This window comes from Plecotus auritus (genome assembly GCF_963455305.1).
Source record: "Plecotus auritus genome assembly, chromosome: 9".
Classification (NCBI taxonomy): Eukaryota; Metazoa; Chordata; class Mammalia; order Chiroptera; family Vespertilionidae; genus Plecotus; species Plecotus auritus.
In genome coordinates this window covers 139,858,481-139,876,287 of record NC_137783.1, presented here as the reverse complement: position 1 = coordinate 139,876,287, position 17,807 = coordinate 139,858,481, and the positions used below count along the sequence as shown (strand labels likewise).

Here is a 17,807-nt window from a genome sequence, read left to right as displayed (position 1 = left end):
CTGATGGTTTTGCACTGGTTTTTGTGACCGTTTCTTACAAAAAGAAAAAGGAACGAAGAATAAATAGTGACCGTGAAGAAAGGTGGTCTTGATTTGGGGTGGGGTGGGGCAAAGGGGACCTGGGAAGGGGCATTCTGGGTCTTCCCAAATCTTTAGGATGGGAGCTGCGTCTTCCTCACTAGACTTGTGAGTCCCCTTGTCCCTCTCCCTTTGTCACTGTCTCCTCCCCAAGGACTCCTCCTTCCTATCCCCTGCACTGCCCCGCCCCCCAAGGCCATGCCTGCCTGCCAGAGCCCCTCCCTCCAGGCCTCACTGGAATGTTTAACCAAGCAGCAGGAAGTAGTACACGAACACTGCTCTGTGCAGAGCCTGGCCAGTGCCACCCGGTGGGCCCTCACCACACCCCGTGCCCCGCACCCTGCACCCCACTTGAGAGTGAAGTAGCTTGGCCAGCTCAGCCCTATCCGACGCCTGACACAGAGCCCACGCCTCCACTGCCCTGCCTGCCTCCGGAGGGGTCCGCCTACCGGGCCCAGCGGTTATTCGGACAAACCACCAGCTGCCGGAGAACTAGCCAGGCCTTCAAAGGCGTGGGCCAGATGCCTAGGGCTCTCCCTGGGGACAGGCACGCACTTCAGTGGTAGGAGATGGACGCCAGGAAAGAGCTGGCCCTTCCTTAGGTCTGTCGTCCCTTTGATTGGCCATGGTCGTCAGCAGCAGAGCTTTAGGCCCCTGACCCGCCAGGCCTCGCTCCTCAGCTGTGGGGACACTGGGTATGTGGCTGCAGGGACAGCTGGGCGCAGGGACAGCAGCGTGGGGCCCACTGTGGGCAGGTTCCCAGACACGGGCCCGCCTGGCAGTAGCCAGAGCTGAGCTGCACGACAGGAGCCCCCATCTCGCCCCAAGCACTCTCTCTTCCAAGACAGAAAGCGAGACTGGGCCTAGGCTACTGCTCTTCACACCCGTCTCCAGAACACAGGGCTGGAGAGGACGGCAGTGCTGCGAGGGAGGAGGGAGTATGGGGGACACACAGGCCGGGGTGGTGGGGCGGTCTGCAGGGGCGTTCAGCTCTGAGGGAGCCAGGTGTCCGCCTTCTCCAGGGCATCTGTGGGGCGGGGCGGGGGGGGGGGGGCTGGGGGCGTGGAGGGACCTGAGAGGAGGTGGCCCGCTGAAATATTTCTATATTTTCCCCCAGCTGAGCTTGAAGGGCACCCAGTCCTATCCTGCCAGACCCTGGGGGCAGCCCAGGCTGGAGGTCCAGAGGGCAGCACCCTGGGGAGGGGGGGGCGCTAAGCAAGGTGAGCATCAGACCCAGGAGAACATGCCAAGTTCGAAGGCCTTTCTTCTCATCTCCAAGCCCCATCCCTGACAGGTGGATCTGCATGGCCATGTCAGGCCAGCCTGTGGAGAGGCCTCTGGCAGCCTCTGGACCCAGGCCAGTTGGGCGAGGGGGGCTCCTAGGGGCCTCCAGGAGCTGGGGTGGAGGCAGAGCAGCCTGGATCGAGGCCCTGGTGGCCGGGACAGGGCTCTGCTGCTTGTGGCCTTCCTGTGAGGTGGGCCAATGCCAGCTCAAAGACAGCCACCCCACCCGTCAGCCTGCGGCTAGGCTGTGGGGGGAATAGGTGCCTGTGTTTAGGGGTGGAGAGGGGCCCCCACATGTGGGAGGGCCCACAAGGAGTAGGGCCACAAGGTCAAGTTCTTGGGTTTTCCAGCTGCCTGGGCACTAGATTGGCTGGGGGTGGAGGGGAGGACAAGGAGGCAGCCCACAGCCTCTCTCCAAAGAAAGAAGGGCCTCCGGGCAGAGGGGCGGGGCCTCGCCTCAGCCCGATACCCCGTGATGCAGGCTCTTCAGTCCGTGTCTGTCCAGGGGATCCGGAGACCAAGAGGCTCAAGAAAAGAGGCGTCATGGTGTGGGGCAAAGAACAGAGGTGCAGTGGCCCTGTCCCTCCTCAAACCTGAAAGCCCTGGTCACAGCATTCGGGGAGAGCCCGGGAGGAAGGAAGGGGGCCACTCCTGTCTGCCTGGGGCAGGCAGGGTCCTTTCTGCCTTCCATGAACCAAAGGGAAACTGAGGACTAGGGCCTCCTTGCCCCAGAAGGGCCCCCGCCCAGGGGTCAGCTAGACTTTCTTGGGTTTTCGGCCGACTTGGTAATAGTAGTAAACGCTGATGGCGACGAAAAGGAGGCGGCTGGCCAGGAGCAGCAGAATCCCCAGGGACATGAGGCCGGTCTCAGCTAGCGTGGCAGTGACCACTGTGGGAGAAGGCCGGGAAGGAACAGAGGTCAGAGGGCTGTGCCCTCACCCCACCACAGGGCGGCAGGATGCTCCCTGAGCTGGGGGTCCTGCCAGCTGTCTGACCCCAAGGACACGTCCATTCTGATGTCCCCCACGTGGCAGGAACTGAGGTGTGCATGTGGGCGAAACCCGTGTGTGCTGTCACCCCAGCGCCGGGGTGCGGGAGGCTGTGGAGAGGTCCGAGCGTGTATTCAGAAGATACAGGTAGGTGGTGTCGTCGTGTGAGCAAAGGTGTGCAGGCACACAGGTAAACACAGCTGCATGGGGGCCTCCTCCTTAGACAGGTTTCTATCACTTCCTAGAAATCTCAGTGGCAAGAGCTGGGAGGTGGGGGCAAAGCTGCCCAGCCCACCCTGCTGTCAGCCAGCCTCCCCTCACTGCCCGCCTCAGGACTCACCCAAGAACTGGACCCCGAAGTAGCAGGCTTCGGTGAGCAGAGTCCAGCGAATGATAACCTTCTCGGCCGTGTAGAGAGCATTCCACATGATCAGAGAGATACCTGGGCAGGGATAAAGAGGGTTTGGGGGCAGGACAGCCTGATCCACCCACCCATTTGGGGCAAGGGCAAGGGGCCTGTTCCTTGTCCCTTTGGCCCTACATGGCAAGGGAGCCCGGATCCTGTACATCCACATCTCCTGCCCTCACGCATTTCCTCAAATTAAAACTCATCACACTGTGGGGCACTGGGCAAGTCACAGCTCCTCACTGGGACTCGGTCTTTTCATCTGTAAAATGGGAGAGCTGAGCTCTAGGTACCCTGCCCCTATCAGGTTCTGTTGTGATTCTGGGTTGATGAGCTACCTGGTCCTACAATCACATTTTCTTTTCAAATGGGCCGCTGGAGACAGAAAACCTGAGCCCATGAAGGACTCTCGCTAAGGAGTTCCCAGGAGTGGGGGTGGGGGTGGGAGTAGGCAGACCACATTCCCAGGAGAACCACCTACTTAGCCTCTACCAGGCCAAACTGACAGTGTTTACTTTGCCCGCTTCCCGAGACTGTGAGGCCCTGGAGGGCAGGGCCTTGGCCTCATTCAACTCTGCACCCCAGTGCCCAGGTGGTACACTACCAACAAGCGCACAGTAAGTGCTTGTCCAGAAGATGGCAGGCAGAGCCCCAAGCCACTGGGTGCATTTTCTATCAGTGGCCACAAGATGGCAGCATACACCCAGCAGAGACAGACATCAGCTAGAGGGGGGATCTGGGAAGGGAAGCCTCCGCACAGAGGAAGACTCTCCATGTTTCCCTTCATCCCAGCTGGGACCCCAGCTCCCCATCACCTCCCCCAGAGTCCTCCCCAGCAATACTCACTGAGGAGCGCACCCCCATAGAGGCGGATGGGGGTCTTGCTGGTCACCTGAGCTCCATCAAAGACTGCGTCATAGAGCTGATCAGGGAAGGCCAGGGCCTGGGGACAGTAGTTGGGAGGCTCAGGGGAGGGGGAGGGGGGTCACTGGAAGTAGGCCAGGGTCCCTGGGGCAGTCTGGGGCCAGGACCTTAACTGCCCCCCACCCCCCTTCATGCCAGGACAGGAGACCCTGGGGTTGCCAGGGGCAAGGGGTTGCCAGGGACAAGAAGTTGGGACCATGGCCACAGATCCAGGATGCTCCGGGGCAGGCAGGCACAGGTGGGATGTGTCAGGAGCCAGGACATGGAGGCAGCCAGCGAGCCTTGACAGATGGGGCCTCAGGATGGCCATGGGTGAGGAGAGGCAGCAGGGGCCCAGGGCAGGGAGGAGCCCCTAGCAGAGGCCCAGGTTTCCGGGTGGGGCGGGGGCTCACCATGACGGCAATGCCAGAGAACAGCACAGCAGAAACAAACTGCCAGACCCTGGGGAGGCACCAATAGGAAGGTCACAGCCAAGCCCCTCGCCGCCACCCCAGACCCCAGCGGGTGCCCCCTCTCCAGCCAAGGTGCCCAGGGATGGCTGGTTTGGGGGGAGGGAATGAGCTGGGATGAAATCAAGGGCAAGACCAGAGGGCAAGGCTGATGAGACGGGGTCTTACACAGCTCCTCCCTATAACACACACGCAATGCTCACCTCAGTCCCAAAGGCTCCCGAACAGCAAACTTGATTTCATTGCCCAAGACCTGGCTGATCTGTGAACACAGAGGGAGGGGTCAGAGCCAACCACGGGGAAGGCAGTGCTCAGCATGCCCAGGCCACTCAAACCCCCAGTTCCCCCCCCCCTCCCCCCCGGCTATCCCGCATGCTCAGGAGCCCTCCTGGGTACCTATGCTTAGCCAAATGGCCACCCAGGCTGAAAAGGTTGCACTGAGGCCACCCCTCACTGCCTCCCTGGCACCAGGGATTAGGGAAGCTGAAAAGACAGTGGCTGGGAATGAAAGCTCGGGGGTCTGCCGGACGTGGGCTTGAAGCCTGGCTCCTCTGCCACTTCCTGCTGCGGCCTTGGACTAATCACTAACCTCTCTGAGCCTCAGTTTCCTCAGCTATACAATGGGTTGATGCCCGTCTCTGCATCTTCCAGGACTAGCAAGATTAAATAATGCTTAAAAAACAGCGGTACACTAACAGGCATATAATAAGCACGCAAACCTAATTATCAGTTTTTAGTTTTGTTATTATTCCCCTGACATCTCCATTAAGTTTCCAGAAAAACCAGCTAAGTCTCAGAGCTCCTGCAGCTCTGGGGGTCTCAGCTAGTCTTCTTGCAAAGTGGTGGGCCGGACCTGCCCCCGCCCCCAGGTCCTCAGAGGCAGACCCCACCTTCGAGCGGTGCACCTCCCCATCGTCATCCTCGCCGCCCACACCGAGGATCTTGCGGGTCTTCAGGCGGCTCACGAGGTCAGTTTGGCTGTGCTTCTTCATGAGAGGCGGGGGCTGCTTGGCTGCCATCTTGTCCTGGAGCCCGGCCTCTGTGGAAGGGCTGCAGGGAGACACGGGCCTCAGGCCACGGGTCCCGCCCAGCTTCCAGACCTCAGAGGGCAGCCCCACCCAGCCCAGGGCCTGCTGAGGCTGGGGTCCAGGCTCCCCAATGAACTCCTGCCCAGACAATTCCTGCTGCCCAGCAAGCCCTCCCCGCCTCATATCCCCCAGACTGAAGGCAGGGGAAGGAGCTGGCACAGGGCCCGGCTGAGCCAGAGGAAGGATGGCCAGGGGCACGGGCAGGGCTTCGGACAGGCCAGGTTTCTCCCTTCCCTGCCATCAGCACCCACCACCAGCCTCTCCCCTACCCCCCTGTGTCTGCCCATGACTTCCCACAGTCCCCAGGCCCCAGCCAGCTCCTAGCTCCACCTTGGGCCAGGTCTTAAGCACCTACTGTGTGCCAGGCACTGTGCTGGACCAGGGAGACGCAGAGATGAGTTGAGTGCCCGTTCTCGCCTTCTGTCAGCACAACACCTACGCAGAAGAGACAGGAGTGAGAGCCACAATGAAGCAAAGGCTCCCAGAAGCTGGCCCTGGGGTGGCACGAGACTCCTCTAATCACAGCCACTCCGCCCTGCAAGATGGGTGCTGTTGACACCCCTTTCTCAGATGAGAAAACCCAAGTTCAGTGAAGTTCAACCAAGTTCAATGAGATTCGACAGAGACCAGCAATGGGTGCCTCCCGTATTCCAACATCTCATCCCCACCCATGGCCACCCACTGGGAAGGCAGGAGCATCACCCCCCCGCTCACAGACAAGGCTCAACCGGGAACCTGGGCTGGACTTGCCCGACCTCCCGGACCGGGCCTCAGGCCCAGGTCTCAGTGCTGTGTGGCCCAGGCCAGCCTCGCTCTCCAGGGCCGCCAAAGGCAAGCGCAGAGATGTCTCTAGGTCCCCTCCAGTTTCCCAGCCCCCCAGTGTCTTTAAAGCAAAATGAAGCACCGAGCAAATAAACATCAGATCAGAGAATCAGACTGTGCGGCGTTTGGATGATGAGGCTGTAGGCTTAGATACACTGGGCAGGATGCACCAGCTAGAGTTTGGAAATCAGGGTAAAATCAGATGGTCGGTCTCCAGTGAGTGCGATGTCCATGGTGACGGCCCCCCTAAGCTCCCCAGCCCCGTCCCTCATCTGTCAACTGGGGGCAGCTATGCTTTTCCCTCCCCCACACACCCCTGGGGGCACCAGAAGGCAGCTCAGTGCCCCATGCCTGTAGGCGGGAGGCGGCCAGTCCCACGGGGGAGCCAGGGCTTAATCACACTGGCTCCTCGGGGACCAGGAGCTGTCACAACACCTCAGCCACTTGCCACCACCTGCCTGTGAATCCAGATAGAAGCTGTAATCAGCTTGGCACCCCTCCCGCTGCCAGGCGGGCCTGAGAGCCACGGCACAGTAGTATTTATTCCATGGGATGGATGTACCAGTGTCATTATCGTCACTCACCAAGGAACAACTGGGTTGATTCCAGAGTTTAATGACTGTGAACAAAGCTGCTATAAACATCCATATACAGGCTTAGTGCAACCATAAGTTTTCATTTCTCTAAGGTAAATACTGAGTTATACGCTACCCCTCCATTTTGCTCTAGGAGATCGCGCCAAACTGCATCCACAGCAGCAGCCCATTTGCATTCCCCACAAGGCATGAGCATTCGGGTTTCTCTGCCCATCCTGCCAGCACCAGGCATGGTCAGTCTTCCAACCGGCCCCCCTGTCATTTAACCCTCTCTCCCAGGCTGGCCATGCTGCCTGACTCAGTCTTTACTGGTTGTGTGACTTGGGCGATTCTCCTCACTTCTCTGAGCCTCAGTTTTCCCCATCTGTGAAATGGAGCTATACTACTTCCCACCTCCTAGAGATTTAGCGGCAAAAGAGAAGCTTGGTCAGAGCACACAGTGCAGCCCCTGCACATTTAAATGAAGAAACTGCCGTTAGTGAGGATGTGCTGTGAGGCAGGTATAGGATGGTGGCCCAGGGCCCCTGCCTGGTGGGGGTGGGGGAGAAGCGGGGGCCTGATCTGTCAGTCACCAGTCAAAGCAAGTTACTTCTCTGAGCCCCGGTGTTCTGTGAAATGGAAACCCTTACCTTTCCCCTAGGGCTGGGCTAAGGAGAAACAACGTGATGGACGGGAAGCTTCATAAAGGGCCAGCTTGCTGCAGAAGACCTAACCGTTAAGAGCTTAACTGCTGAAGTCATACCTGAGTTCCAACCCTGTCTACCACTTCTTAGCCGTGTGCCTGTGGCCAAGTCACTTCATCTCTCTGTGCCTCAGGCCCCTCCCCCCCACACACACACCTGTAGTTGGGGAAATAAAGGGTCCTACCTTAAAGGGATGTTGTGAGGACACAGGCTATAGTTGTGAAGCATGGAGGGCAGTGTGTCTGGCCCCTGGAAAGTGCTCGGTGGAGATGGGCACTCGGACACTCCGGCCCTGCCCTGGTTCCCCATGCAGCAGTGGCTCTGGGATGGAGGCCAGGGAAAATCAGAAGCGTCTATCATTTCCTAACATCTCCATCTGTGGGGCACAGCCCCCAGACCTCAGTCCCGTGACATAAGGCTGACTCTGGAGCCCCAGCCCACAGGCCTGGGCGGTGTCAGTGACCCCAGCTCCTCCGCCCAATGTCCTCTCCCCAGCAACACACAAAGCTCCCCTCTGCCACACAGGCTGGAACCATAAATCGAAGACGGTGAGGTGTGGCAGTGCCAGCCTGCGGGGGCTGGGTATAGAAAGGGGCTCCACCTGACCCTGGCATCACTCAGAGGTGGGACAAGCTTTCTCCACAGGCACTGCCACCAGGGACCTGGCTAGTGGGACCCACTGCAGCCACCCCAGAACCCAGCCCCAGCACTGAGCTCACCACCAACAAAGAAAGGGCTCTGGTGCCTCCCAGGGAGAGCGAGATCTTGAACTTGATCTCCAGGGAGTGGATCCCCTGCACCTGCCTCTAGTTAACGGCCCGAGCACTGAGTTCTGTCCCATTTTCACCTGCAGGACTGGGCCCTGCCTGGGGAGGTAGGTGAGCAGCTGCAACACTCCTATATACCCATCAGCCTTAAGCGCGCCCCACTCCCAAGAACCCCTCGTCTGCCCTTGAACTTTCCTCCCCATTAAAGGCCATTCTACGTGTTCATTTTAGGGCCGGCCCCACATTAACCTAAGAGGACAGAAGGCACCTCCTTCCGAGCCTTTGCCTGCACTCGGGCTGGACACTGGCATGGGGCAGCCAGACCTGGGTTTGAATCCCGGTTCTGCTCTCCTACAGGTGCAGGGCTTTGGCAAGCAAGTCGTGCAGCCTGTGTCTGCCCTGAGCAATGGGGCAATGGGAAGGCCCACTCTGCAGAAGTGCTGGCGGACACAGAGGGCTCGTGGGCAGTGCCTGCAGCAAAGCGCCCTGCCTGCCCCAGTCAGGCCCGCGCTCCTGCACTTCCTCTCTTCATTCATTCGGCCGCGCACAATGGAAAAAGCCTGCCTGGCAGGGCTGTCACGCTTCCTTTCCCAGATCCAGCTGCAGTCTGAAGGGCCCCAGGGCTCCCCCGGGTGCCAGACGTCCCCAGCACAAGAGGAAAGGGGGGGAGGAGGGCTGCCCCTCCATCCACACGCTCACTTGGGGGACCTGCTAAGCAAGAAGGGAGACTTGGCTTGCAGCCCCCAGCCCTGAGTTCATGACCCTCTGCATTCTGCCCCGGGCCAGCTGCTTTGACCTCGATTCTCAATCAAGCTGGGAAGTCGCTCCTTGTTTCCACTTCTGAACCACTGCTCAGCCAGGAGGGCCCTTCCTGCCCTCCAACCCCCCTCCCACCCCATCTTCCTTGTTCCTCCTCCCAGGGCCCTGCCCTCCCTCCTCTGGACTCATGGGTTTCAGTGTAAGTAGCCACCGCCACCTCCAGCCCATACTCCCAGTCATGTCACGGGCAGTTGGCCTCCTGAGATTCAGTGAGCTGAAGGCAGGGCTGGTATTGTGCCCATCTGAGTGTCCCTGCTGCACCCTGGCACACAGTAGGCACTTTGTCAGCACAGGCGAATGAGACAGGCTAAGAGAGGCAGGTCTCACTGCCCACCCAGGACACTCAGGATCACACAGGGCCCAAGGGGGGCCCAGCTCCAAACACACAGGGCAGAAAGCTGAGGCAGAGGGGACGGGACCTGCCCCAGGCCACACAGGAGCGGGTGGCAGAGGAGGGCAGGAAGGGGGCTTTGCAGTCAGTCAGGGCTGGGCTTGAATTTGCACCCATTACTGGGCAGGTGGCCTTGGGCAAGGGCTTCCTAGGGTGCTGAGGACTCCAGGAGAGGGTGCAAACACCAGAAGGCCTGGCAGATGGGTGCCGGGACGTGGTGGGGTCAGAGGACTGGGTGAGAATTCGGGTGAAACCTCGGCCCACTGCCTCAGAAAGCTGCAGCCGGCACTAGAAGGGGATTGCCAAGGGGTGGGGTGTCAACAGGGCCTGGGACAGTTCCAGGCACATGAGCTCAACACCCATTTGTGATAAATTAGTGAGCTGGGAGAGGGGTTGAGAGGCCCCTGCTGGCCAAGGTCTGACTCGTGGCAGCCCATCCCCACCCCCCTTCCTCGCGTGCTTGGCATCTGAGGCCAGGGAAGATCATTCCCAAAGAGATCCCCCTGGCAGCAAGACAGAGGGGTCAGGACTGGGCAGAGGCCAAGCAAAGCCCCCAGAGACTGAACCAGCAGGAAGGGAGGGCGCAGCGGTGGGAAAGGTGTCAGGTAAGTGTCAGAGGCGGACGACAGAGTGGGGTGGGGAAGGGAGGGGGCATATACTTAAAGACCGGGAAACTTGGGCTCAAACCTCAATGCTTTATCTTAATTAGGCGGTAACCTCAGGAAAGTTTCTTAACCTCCCTGAGCCTCCATTTCCTCCTGGCGACACCACACTGCTCCTTCTCCGCTTGCAGGGCTGTGACGAGGCACACTGAGCAGGCAGTGGAGGGCCCGGCACGGGCTATGTGCCAAGTGAAGGACAGCAATTAGTAAGGCTACCGGGCGGCTGCCCAGGCTCTGCTCCTGCGGCAGAGCAGATGGGCTGGGGCATCATTCTGCCAGTCCTAGAGGACCTCTCCCAACCTCCGTCCCCGGAAGCTGGGTTTCCATAGAAACGGATGGACTACAGAGCTGTCCCCATCGTGGAACCTGACTGGCAGGAGAAGGGGAAGGAGAGGAAGGGGCCTGGGGCCCAGAACACCTACCACCTGTGATCCAAAGGGGAGTCAATGCTGCCGTGTCAGCCAAGAACCACTTCCTTTCAAACAAGAGCCCCTGCTGGCGGCGGCGGGACGCACCTGTCCTCCCATCTGGTAAGGAGAACGACCCCCTGGGCATCCACCCTGGGGCCAGAGGGGGCGAAAGTACTTCCAGACCAGGAATTCCCGGTTACCCGGTTACCCCCACCACGCCCCATGAGACTGGCGGTACTATCACCCCCATTTCACAGAAATGAAGGCCAACGTGTCTCCTGGGTTAAGTGGCAGAGCTGAAATTCAAACCAAATTAACTGGACCTCCTGAGAGGAGTTGGGGAGCATGTATGTGGGAGTGTGAGCCTGACCTCCAAAAAAAACTAAGCTCTAAGCTATCTTCCCATCTCCCCTTCCAAGTCCCTGGCCAGTCACCAGCATCTGCCCACCTCCCTGGGGTCCAGCCTCCCTGGGGTTAAGCCCTGGGACTGGAGCAGGACCTGGGAAGGGCTTCTGGGAGACCCATTGTTCTGTTATCACATTCCTGCAAAATAACTGGAAATGGGGTCTGGGACTGGCAGCATCGGGCAGCGGGAGGCAGTGAGAGAGATGCAGGCCCTGGCCAGGGAGAAGGGGAGGCACAGAGCCCCCACCATCCACCCTGTGGTCCCTTTCTGGGCAGCCCATCACTCCTTTGGGCAAGATGGGGTTTAAAGAGCCCCAGCCCAGAACCCACGACCTGGGCCCTCAGGCAGTGAATCTTGGGGGGCAAAGGGACCTGTGTTCACATCTTGGCTGGGCATTTGAACCTCTCCATTCCTTTATTCTAAATGGGGGTGATAATGCCTGATTTGCTAGGCTGTAGGTGGGTTAGAGCTAAACTGGGAAGTTACAGGACACAAGGGAGGCCGATGGACACAGCTGCATTACCGACATCATCACAGTGGTCTCTGGGTGCAGGTTGGGGCGGGGGTGGGGGTGTCTCAGGGCCCACTGGCTAAGGGAGGAAGCCCGAGGCCAGGCTGCCATGTGGCAGGGCTCCCTTGCTGCATGTCCCCGGAGAGTGCAATTATTCTAAAGGCTGGGCCAGCCTTAGTCAGCCCGGTCTCTCAAGGAGCTGGTGAGCCAGGCTGCATCATCCATCTCTGTCACGGCCCACCGTCACTGTGGGCTCAAAGTCCATGCTGCTGCAAAGGGCGAGGATGACAGAGTAGAACTGGCAGGGAGAGGAGGGAGCATGATGCGAATCCTGCTGTGGCAACAAGCCCGGTTCCCACGCCAAAGCTCCGTAGTCAGGAGAGGGATCCCACGCTCCATTTCCACGAGCCTCCAGGAGTGCGAGCTGGCAGCAGAGGGCTCGCACTGACGCTGGAAGGCTGGTGGGGGAGCCCGAGCCACTGGGCTGAGACACGTCAGCTGAGGCCACCGGCCGATGCTGCCACAGGGCCAGACTCTGGGACTCAGTTTCCTCATCTGAAAATAGGGGAGTGTGGTCCCTAGGGCCCCTCCTGGCTGTGACAGTCAGGATCTGAGTCTCCAGGTCCCGCCACTAGTTCTCTTGCTTTGAAGGTGCCTGGTCTCCAGAAAGGCAGAGGAAAGCCCAAGCTCCCATTACAAACAAACATCTGCAAAGCTTCTGAGACAGAAAGTAAACATTGCCTGCTGTGCTGCATTGGGGGGAGGGCGGCAGGGCAGAGGGCCCAGGGGGCACATCCCGGGGGGCCTTGACCTGGGGTCTGAAGCTGCTGCTGTGTGCAGGGGGGCGGGGTCTCGCTGTCAGTCACCACTCAGAAGTCACTGAGAGGGTTTTCCCCTGTCCCTGCTGTCACTCACAAAGGGCAGACAGAGCACATGGAGAATTCCTGTCCTTCCCAGTGACCATGTCAGGACCCTCAGAGGCAGCTGGTGCTTCAGGATCCCACGGGGCCAAGGTCACTGGGAGAGCCTGGTTCCCGGATTCCCTGCAGCCAGAGCTCTTGTGAGAAGGCAGTGGACACATCCTTCTCTCCTCCGCACCCTCCCACGCCCCCCCTCCACTCCCCTAGCTGCTCAGGAACTGAGAGAGGGAGGAGGGGAGGAGGGAAGTTTCCTTGAAGAGATGCTGCACCATTTGGAGTCAACTTTTCAGAAGCAAATGCCTTCTGGTGTGTTGGAGGAGGCAGGCAGAAGGGTCCCTATACTTTTCCCAAGACGCTGAGGGGCCAGAACCACGGTCCAGGGCTGACATCTCCCCCGGGGGTTGGGGCTCTGGCTTGGTGATTAAAAGAGGAGGTCACAACTAAAGAGGTCTGTGCTTATCGCTTCTTGGCTGCATGGCCTTGGGCCAGTGACACCACCTCTCTGAGCCTCCGTTTCCTCATCCGTTAAACAGACCTCTCCCCAGTGAAAAAATACACACCAAACACCTAGAAAAGTGCAGTCCCTGTTTCATAGTGAATGCTCAATAATAAAGTTGCTGCTGTTATTTTCAAGACTCCGTTCCTTGCTTCAGATTCCCCCTTGACCTTACCAGCTTCAGGACAGGCACCCTACAGGGACTCCACCATCATTAACTACAGAGTGGGGCACTAAAAGGGGGGTAGCCATGGGAAGGAGATGGGAAGAGAGAGAACTCGGGGTCAGCAGGAAGATGCTGCCCTGCGTGCACTGACAACAGGTTGCAGAGATATGGCGCCCCTTGGGTACTAAGCCTGGGTGGCTCCCTTCCGTGTCCCTGGCACTTGGCCAGGTCTGGCCCTGGGAGGGGCACAACCAGTGCTGCGGAAGAACGGGTGAGATGCACGGTGAAGGGAAAGTACTGTGGGCCCAGAGGCAGAATATCAGGCACCCCACGTGCAGCTGCGTCTGCCCTGCAGCTGCCGCTCCTGGACTGAACGTCCTGGAGTGACTTACATGCTGTTTCGGGGCATCACTTTCCTCCTCTGTGAAACGGGCAGGCTCCATCCCCTCTTAGCCAGCCTTGCCTCCTATCTCTTCCCCACTGGCCGCACTGGCTCCTCAAATACAGCAGGCACATTCCAGCCTCAGAACCTTGGCATAGGCTGCTTGCTCTCCGCAGGATCTTTCCTTCCCAAAGATACCCCCACAGCTCACTCCCTCAAAGCCTTACCTCAAAAGTCACCTCCTCAGGGGGGCCTCCCTGACCACCCTATTTAAAGGAACAATCCCATACCTGGCCCAACACTCAACTTTTCCCCCTTCACCTCCCAATACACTATTTAAGTTGCTTATTGATTTTGTTAGTTATTTGCCCCTAAGTGTCAGTTCCAAGAAGGCAAGAATCTTTATTTTGTTCCCAGCAATCTCCCAGTGTCGGCGCTTTGTTCATTAAATCATTGTTGGTGTACAGCTCACGTTTTGTTCAATGAGTGAAAGCACAGAACAGTCCGGGGACCTGTGGAATATAATTGCACTGCGAGGATGTGGGGATCGCTACCATGAGATCTTGGGGGAGGGGAAGCAGCTGAGCGTGGGCTGGGAGAAGCTGCAGGGGGCCTGAGAGAGAGCAGCGGGGGTCACACCCCACCCCCCTCCTGCAGAGAACAGACTTGAGCAGTGGACCCCAGCTGGTGTTGACATCCAGATCTGGGTGAAGGGCTTTGGGCCTCAGCCCTTCCCTCTGAATTTGGAAGGACTGATTAAGCTGACAGTATGTAGACTGAAAAGGAGAAGCGAGGGCAGCTGGCTTCCAGGATATTGGGGGCAGAGGGTACCTCAGGGACCCATTTCTCAGACGGGATCACAGAGGCCTGGAGAAGACCCAGTACCTTATCTCCGACCAACTCCACAAAAAAAATCTTTCCTCCTCCTGGTCTGAGCGTGGAGCTGCTAAGGTATGGATAGTGCTTCCTCCCGTCTCTCCAACCACCCCACCCACCCCCAGGGTCCCTGGGATTTGAAGGCTGCAGGATGAGAGTGTTGTGGACCCCCTCCCCACCCCCCAACAGACCTCCAGGGGCGAAGGTCCAAGAGGCCACAGAGTTGGGGTGAGCATTTCTGCAGCCCGGGGGCCTTCATCCCGCTAGACAGCCCCATCAGGAAAAGTTTGTCTGAAGGAAATCAACCAGGAAGTGCGCAGCGGTGGGGCTGGGGCGGTGGAGCGGGGAGGCCGCCTTGGCTTCGGAGGAACCTCGGACTTTATGGCCTCCGCCACGCTCCTGCCCCCGCCCCCGCCCCCAGCGCTCCGATCCAACCGAGAAATACGCTCCCCTGGGGCTGCAAGGAGGCAGGCGGCGGGAACCGGCACTGGTTGGGGGCGTGAAGAGTGGAGTGAGGGGACCCAAAGCGAAAGCCAGGCTCCGCTAGACGCGTTGGGGATGGGCGCGGCGTCCCAGGCGGTTCCTCTCCAGACCCGCAGCACAGGTGCGAGTTTTTTGCTGACAGCCGGGGCCCCAGCCATCCAGCGCCAAGCCCAAGGCCCCACACTGCCCCCTTCCAGCTGAGCGCGCGACTCAGGCGAGAGTGGGGGCGTCGGTCTCCACCTGTGCCTGCTCTACCCCGCCCTCCATATAACTGGGGCTGAGGCAGGGGTTCCGTTTCTGCCAGCTTCCCCCCCCAACCCCAGTCTGGAGACTGGGATCGTTTACAGCCTTGCTCTTCGCCCCCTCCAATGTGTCCTTTATCTCCCAGCTCCAGCCAGTCACCCACTTTCTAAGACTCCAGGCGGGGAGCTCCGGGCTGTGGGCGCCCGCGGGTCCTCTGGCCCAAGGATCCCCGCCCCCCACGGTCCCCTGAACCAGAAGATAGCGCCAGGCTTGTGGGCTGCGGGAACTCCGCAACCACCTTCCTGGGCCCTGCCGAGGAGAAGAGGGGAGGAGGGGGATTCGCAAGTTTTTGCCGCGCGCTCCCCGGACCGGGAACAATGGCAGGTTGGGGATGGGGGCAGAGATGGAGGGGGAGGGGACAGAGAACTGAGCGCGAGGACAGGGTCTGACTCCAGTGAGAGAAAAATTGCTTTTCGCTCCGTTTCTCTCTTGCTCTGGAGCAAGAGCGAGAGCCCGGGACGGGGAGGCTGAGGGCGAAATAAAGAGCCCAAGAGAGAAAACAGCGGAGGGACAAAGCTGAGGAGAGGGAAACCGAATCAGAGGGAAGGGCTGCGAGCCGAGAGCGCAAAGGAAAGGAACAGAAGGGCTGCGGGATGGCGCCTTGGAGAGCCAGGGAGAGGATCCCCGGGGTCCCGGCCGAATCCGCCGGTGCCTAGAGGTCCTGGGGCGCCTCGCTCACTGTCTCCAGCGGTCCCCGCGGCCGCAGGAGCGCCGCTGAGCTGCGCAGGCACCGGCCGGCTGGCGGCGAGAGGGGGAAAGTGCGAAGCTGCGAGCGGCGGTGGGGAGCAGAACTTACGTTCCTAGCGCACGCCGGGGCCGGCTTCGCGAAACTGGCGTGCAGGGGGACCTCGGGCGCTCACATCACGCCGCCCCGCCGGGCAGGGCAGGGCCGGGCCGGGCTGGACTGCGAGCGGCACCCAGCGCGGCTGGGGTTTGCCTGAGTCTGGAGGCCCGCGCTGGTCCCTCCTCTCAGTGCTGCGCTGAAGCCAATGGCGCGCCGTCCCCTCCCACGCACCGGGATGCCTCGCCCCCAGGGTGGCCGCCGGGGCGGGCGGGAGAACGAGGTTGTGGGGACTGGGTTCCGGGCTCCCCAGCGGAGGCTTTCCTGGAAAACGCCGCCCGGGGGCGCGCTCACGCCCGGGGAGAAGACGCTTGGGAATCAAAACCGAGGCCCCGCGCCGCCCAGGATGACTTTGTTGGCAAGTTATGTTGTGAGACCATCAACAACCCCATAGGTCGGCAAACCACACTGTCTTAAATATCCTTGGGGCACTCCCTGGAGCCTGGGCCACTGTCTAAAATGGAAAGGACTGCTGGGCTGGTAGGTATCGAGTGTGTAGTAGCACAGTTATAAGGGTCACTGTCTGCCAGCCCATCAGTGCCATGTACTGAGCTCAAGGTGTTATGGGTATCAACTCATTTGATTCTCATTTGATCCAGATGTTCAATCCCATTTTACAGATGGCTGTCATTAATGTTTGATTTCATTTAGCCTTCTGGCTTCCAGCCTAGGCCCAGTCTTCTCTCCCCCCACTTGGTGTGACTTTAACAAATAACATGATACCACACACACACACATACACACACACACACACACACACACACACACTGTCATGACTAAGATCTTATCTGGGGCTCCCAGACATGTGGAGGGGGTAGGGATGCTCAGTTGTCAGACTACAGGGGAGGTGAAATGGGGTTTGGGGGCCCTGGAGGCTCTTTGGGAGCCTTTCAGCCTAAAGAACCAGGCTCCTATAAACAGCACCCTTCCCCCCAGATTCTGGACTCATTTCAACCCTCTGTGACCATTCGTGCACTCAACCAACTCCCAACATCCTGCCTGCACCCTCCTTCTTAGAAAACAGCCTGCCTCTCTTCATCTTGTCTGATGGTCACAAATGTGTGTTAGGGAGGTGGAGGGGAGGAGGGTGGAGGGGAGGAGGGTGGAGGGGCGAGGGAAGAGGAAGGCAAGGTTGATGACATGCTCCATTTCACAAGACAAGTAAATGGGGCAGAGAGAGGTGAGCGGTGGTGCCCCAGGCGTCTAGCTAGCTGGGCATTTTGACTCCAGGTCTGAGTTCTTTCTGCACTAGTTCCTTAAAGGTTAATCACGTGCGCTCTGGAACCAGACTGCCAGGTTCAAATCCAGGCCCAGCCTCTTGGTGACTGAGGCTTTAGACACACATAGACAGCAGTAAATGACACAGCTCACAATTACAGGCCAAGTGTTTGGGGGGCTGGAGTAGAAGGAAGAGACTATTCATTACCACCACATCACCCCCAGCATCCACTTTCCTTAGAGCTCCCATAGAAACTCTTGTTCTCTTCCTTCCCACACTTTTCTAAAGTGATGTGCATCTAGCTCGGGAACATTCCTTAGACTGCCATTCTGGCCTTAACTTTTCCGAGTTACCTTATCTTTACATTGAGCATTAAAACGTTCACCTCACTGGGCTATTGTGTGGATTAAAACTGGCATTCAAAAAGTGCAGCCAAATCTAAGCAAGAATAGGTTCTCAGTGCCTGGTAACAATGAGCTGTCATCATGATGCAGGAGAAGGAACTGAGGGTGTGAGAAGGGAGTTAAGGCCCTGGCTCTGCTCCTAACTAGCTATGTGGCCCTCTCCTGCACTTGCAACATGGAAATATAAAAACACCTGCCTTTCAGAGCTTGGGAGAGTCAAGTGAGGCAATTAGATGAAAAAGGTTTGTAAGCTGGAAAGGCTGATTCCTGTGGTTCTCATTATTATTGTGATTCTCATTATTATGAAATCTTTCCTCAAACGGGAGATAAAAGGGGGATGGAGCCAGGAAGGCCAGCTGGGGGAGGGTCACTTTCCTCCACCGGGGAGCAGCTGGGCTTCCCTCTGCCCTGCAGGGGCAGGGGCAGGCAGAC

General features: G+C 59.0%; 1 protein-coding gene across 2 annotated transcripts; it reads right to left on the bottom strand.

Moving 5' to 3' along the window:
* Positions 1 to 4: 4 nt before the first annotated feature.
* On the bottom strand, positions 5 to 16,028 carry TP53I11 (tumor protein p53 inducible protein 11). Of its 2 annotated transcripts, none has more exons than XM_080687561.1 (8): positions 15,708 to 16,028; positions 5,574 to 5,653; positions 5,021 to 5,180; positions 4,334 to 4,392; positions 4,074 to 4,122; positions 3,604 to 3,700; positions 2,692 to 2,793; positions 5 to 2,251 (listed from the first exon to the last, which is right to left on the bottom strand). In XM_080687561.1, exons 3-8 carry the CDS (start codon positions 5,147 to 5,149, stop codon positions 2,118 to 2,120), a joined length of 570 nt encoding a protein of 189 aa, XP_080543687.1. In that variant the 5' UTR covers positions 5,150 to 5,180; positions 5,574 to 5,653; positions 15,708 to 16,028; the 3' UTR covers positions 5 to 2,117. The 2 variants fall into 2 exon arrangements, with proteins under 2 accessions (XP_080543687.1, XP_080543688.1); XM_080687562.1 differs by having other exon boundaries at positions 5,570 to 5,653; positions 15,708 to 15,846.
* Between the last annotated feature and the right edge of the window lie 1,779 nt (positions 16,029 to 17,807).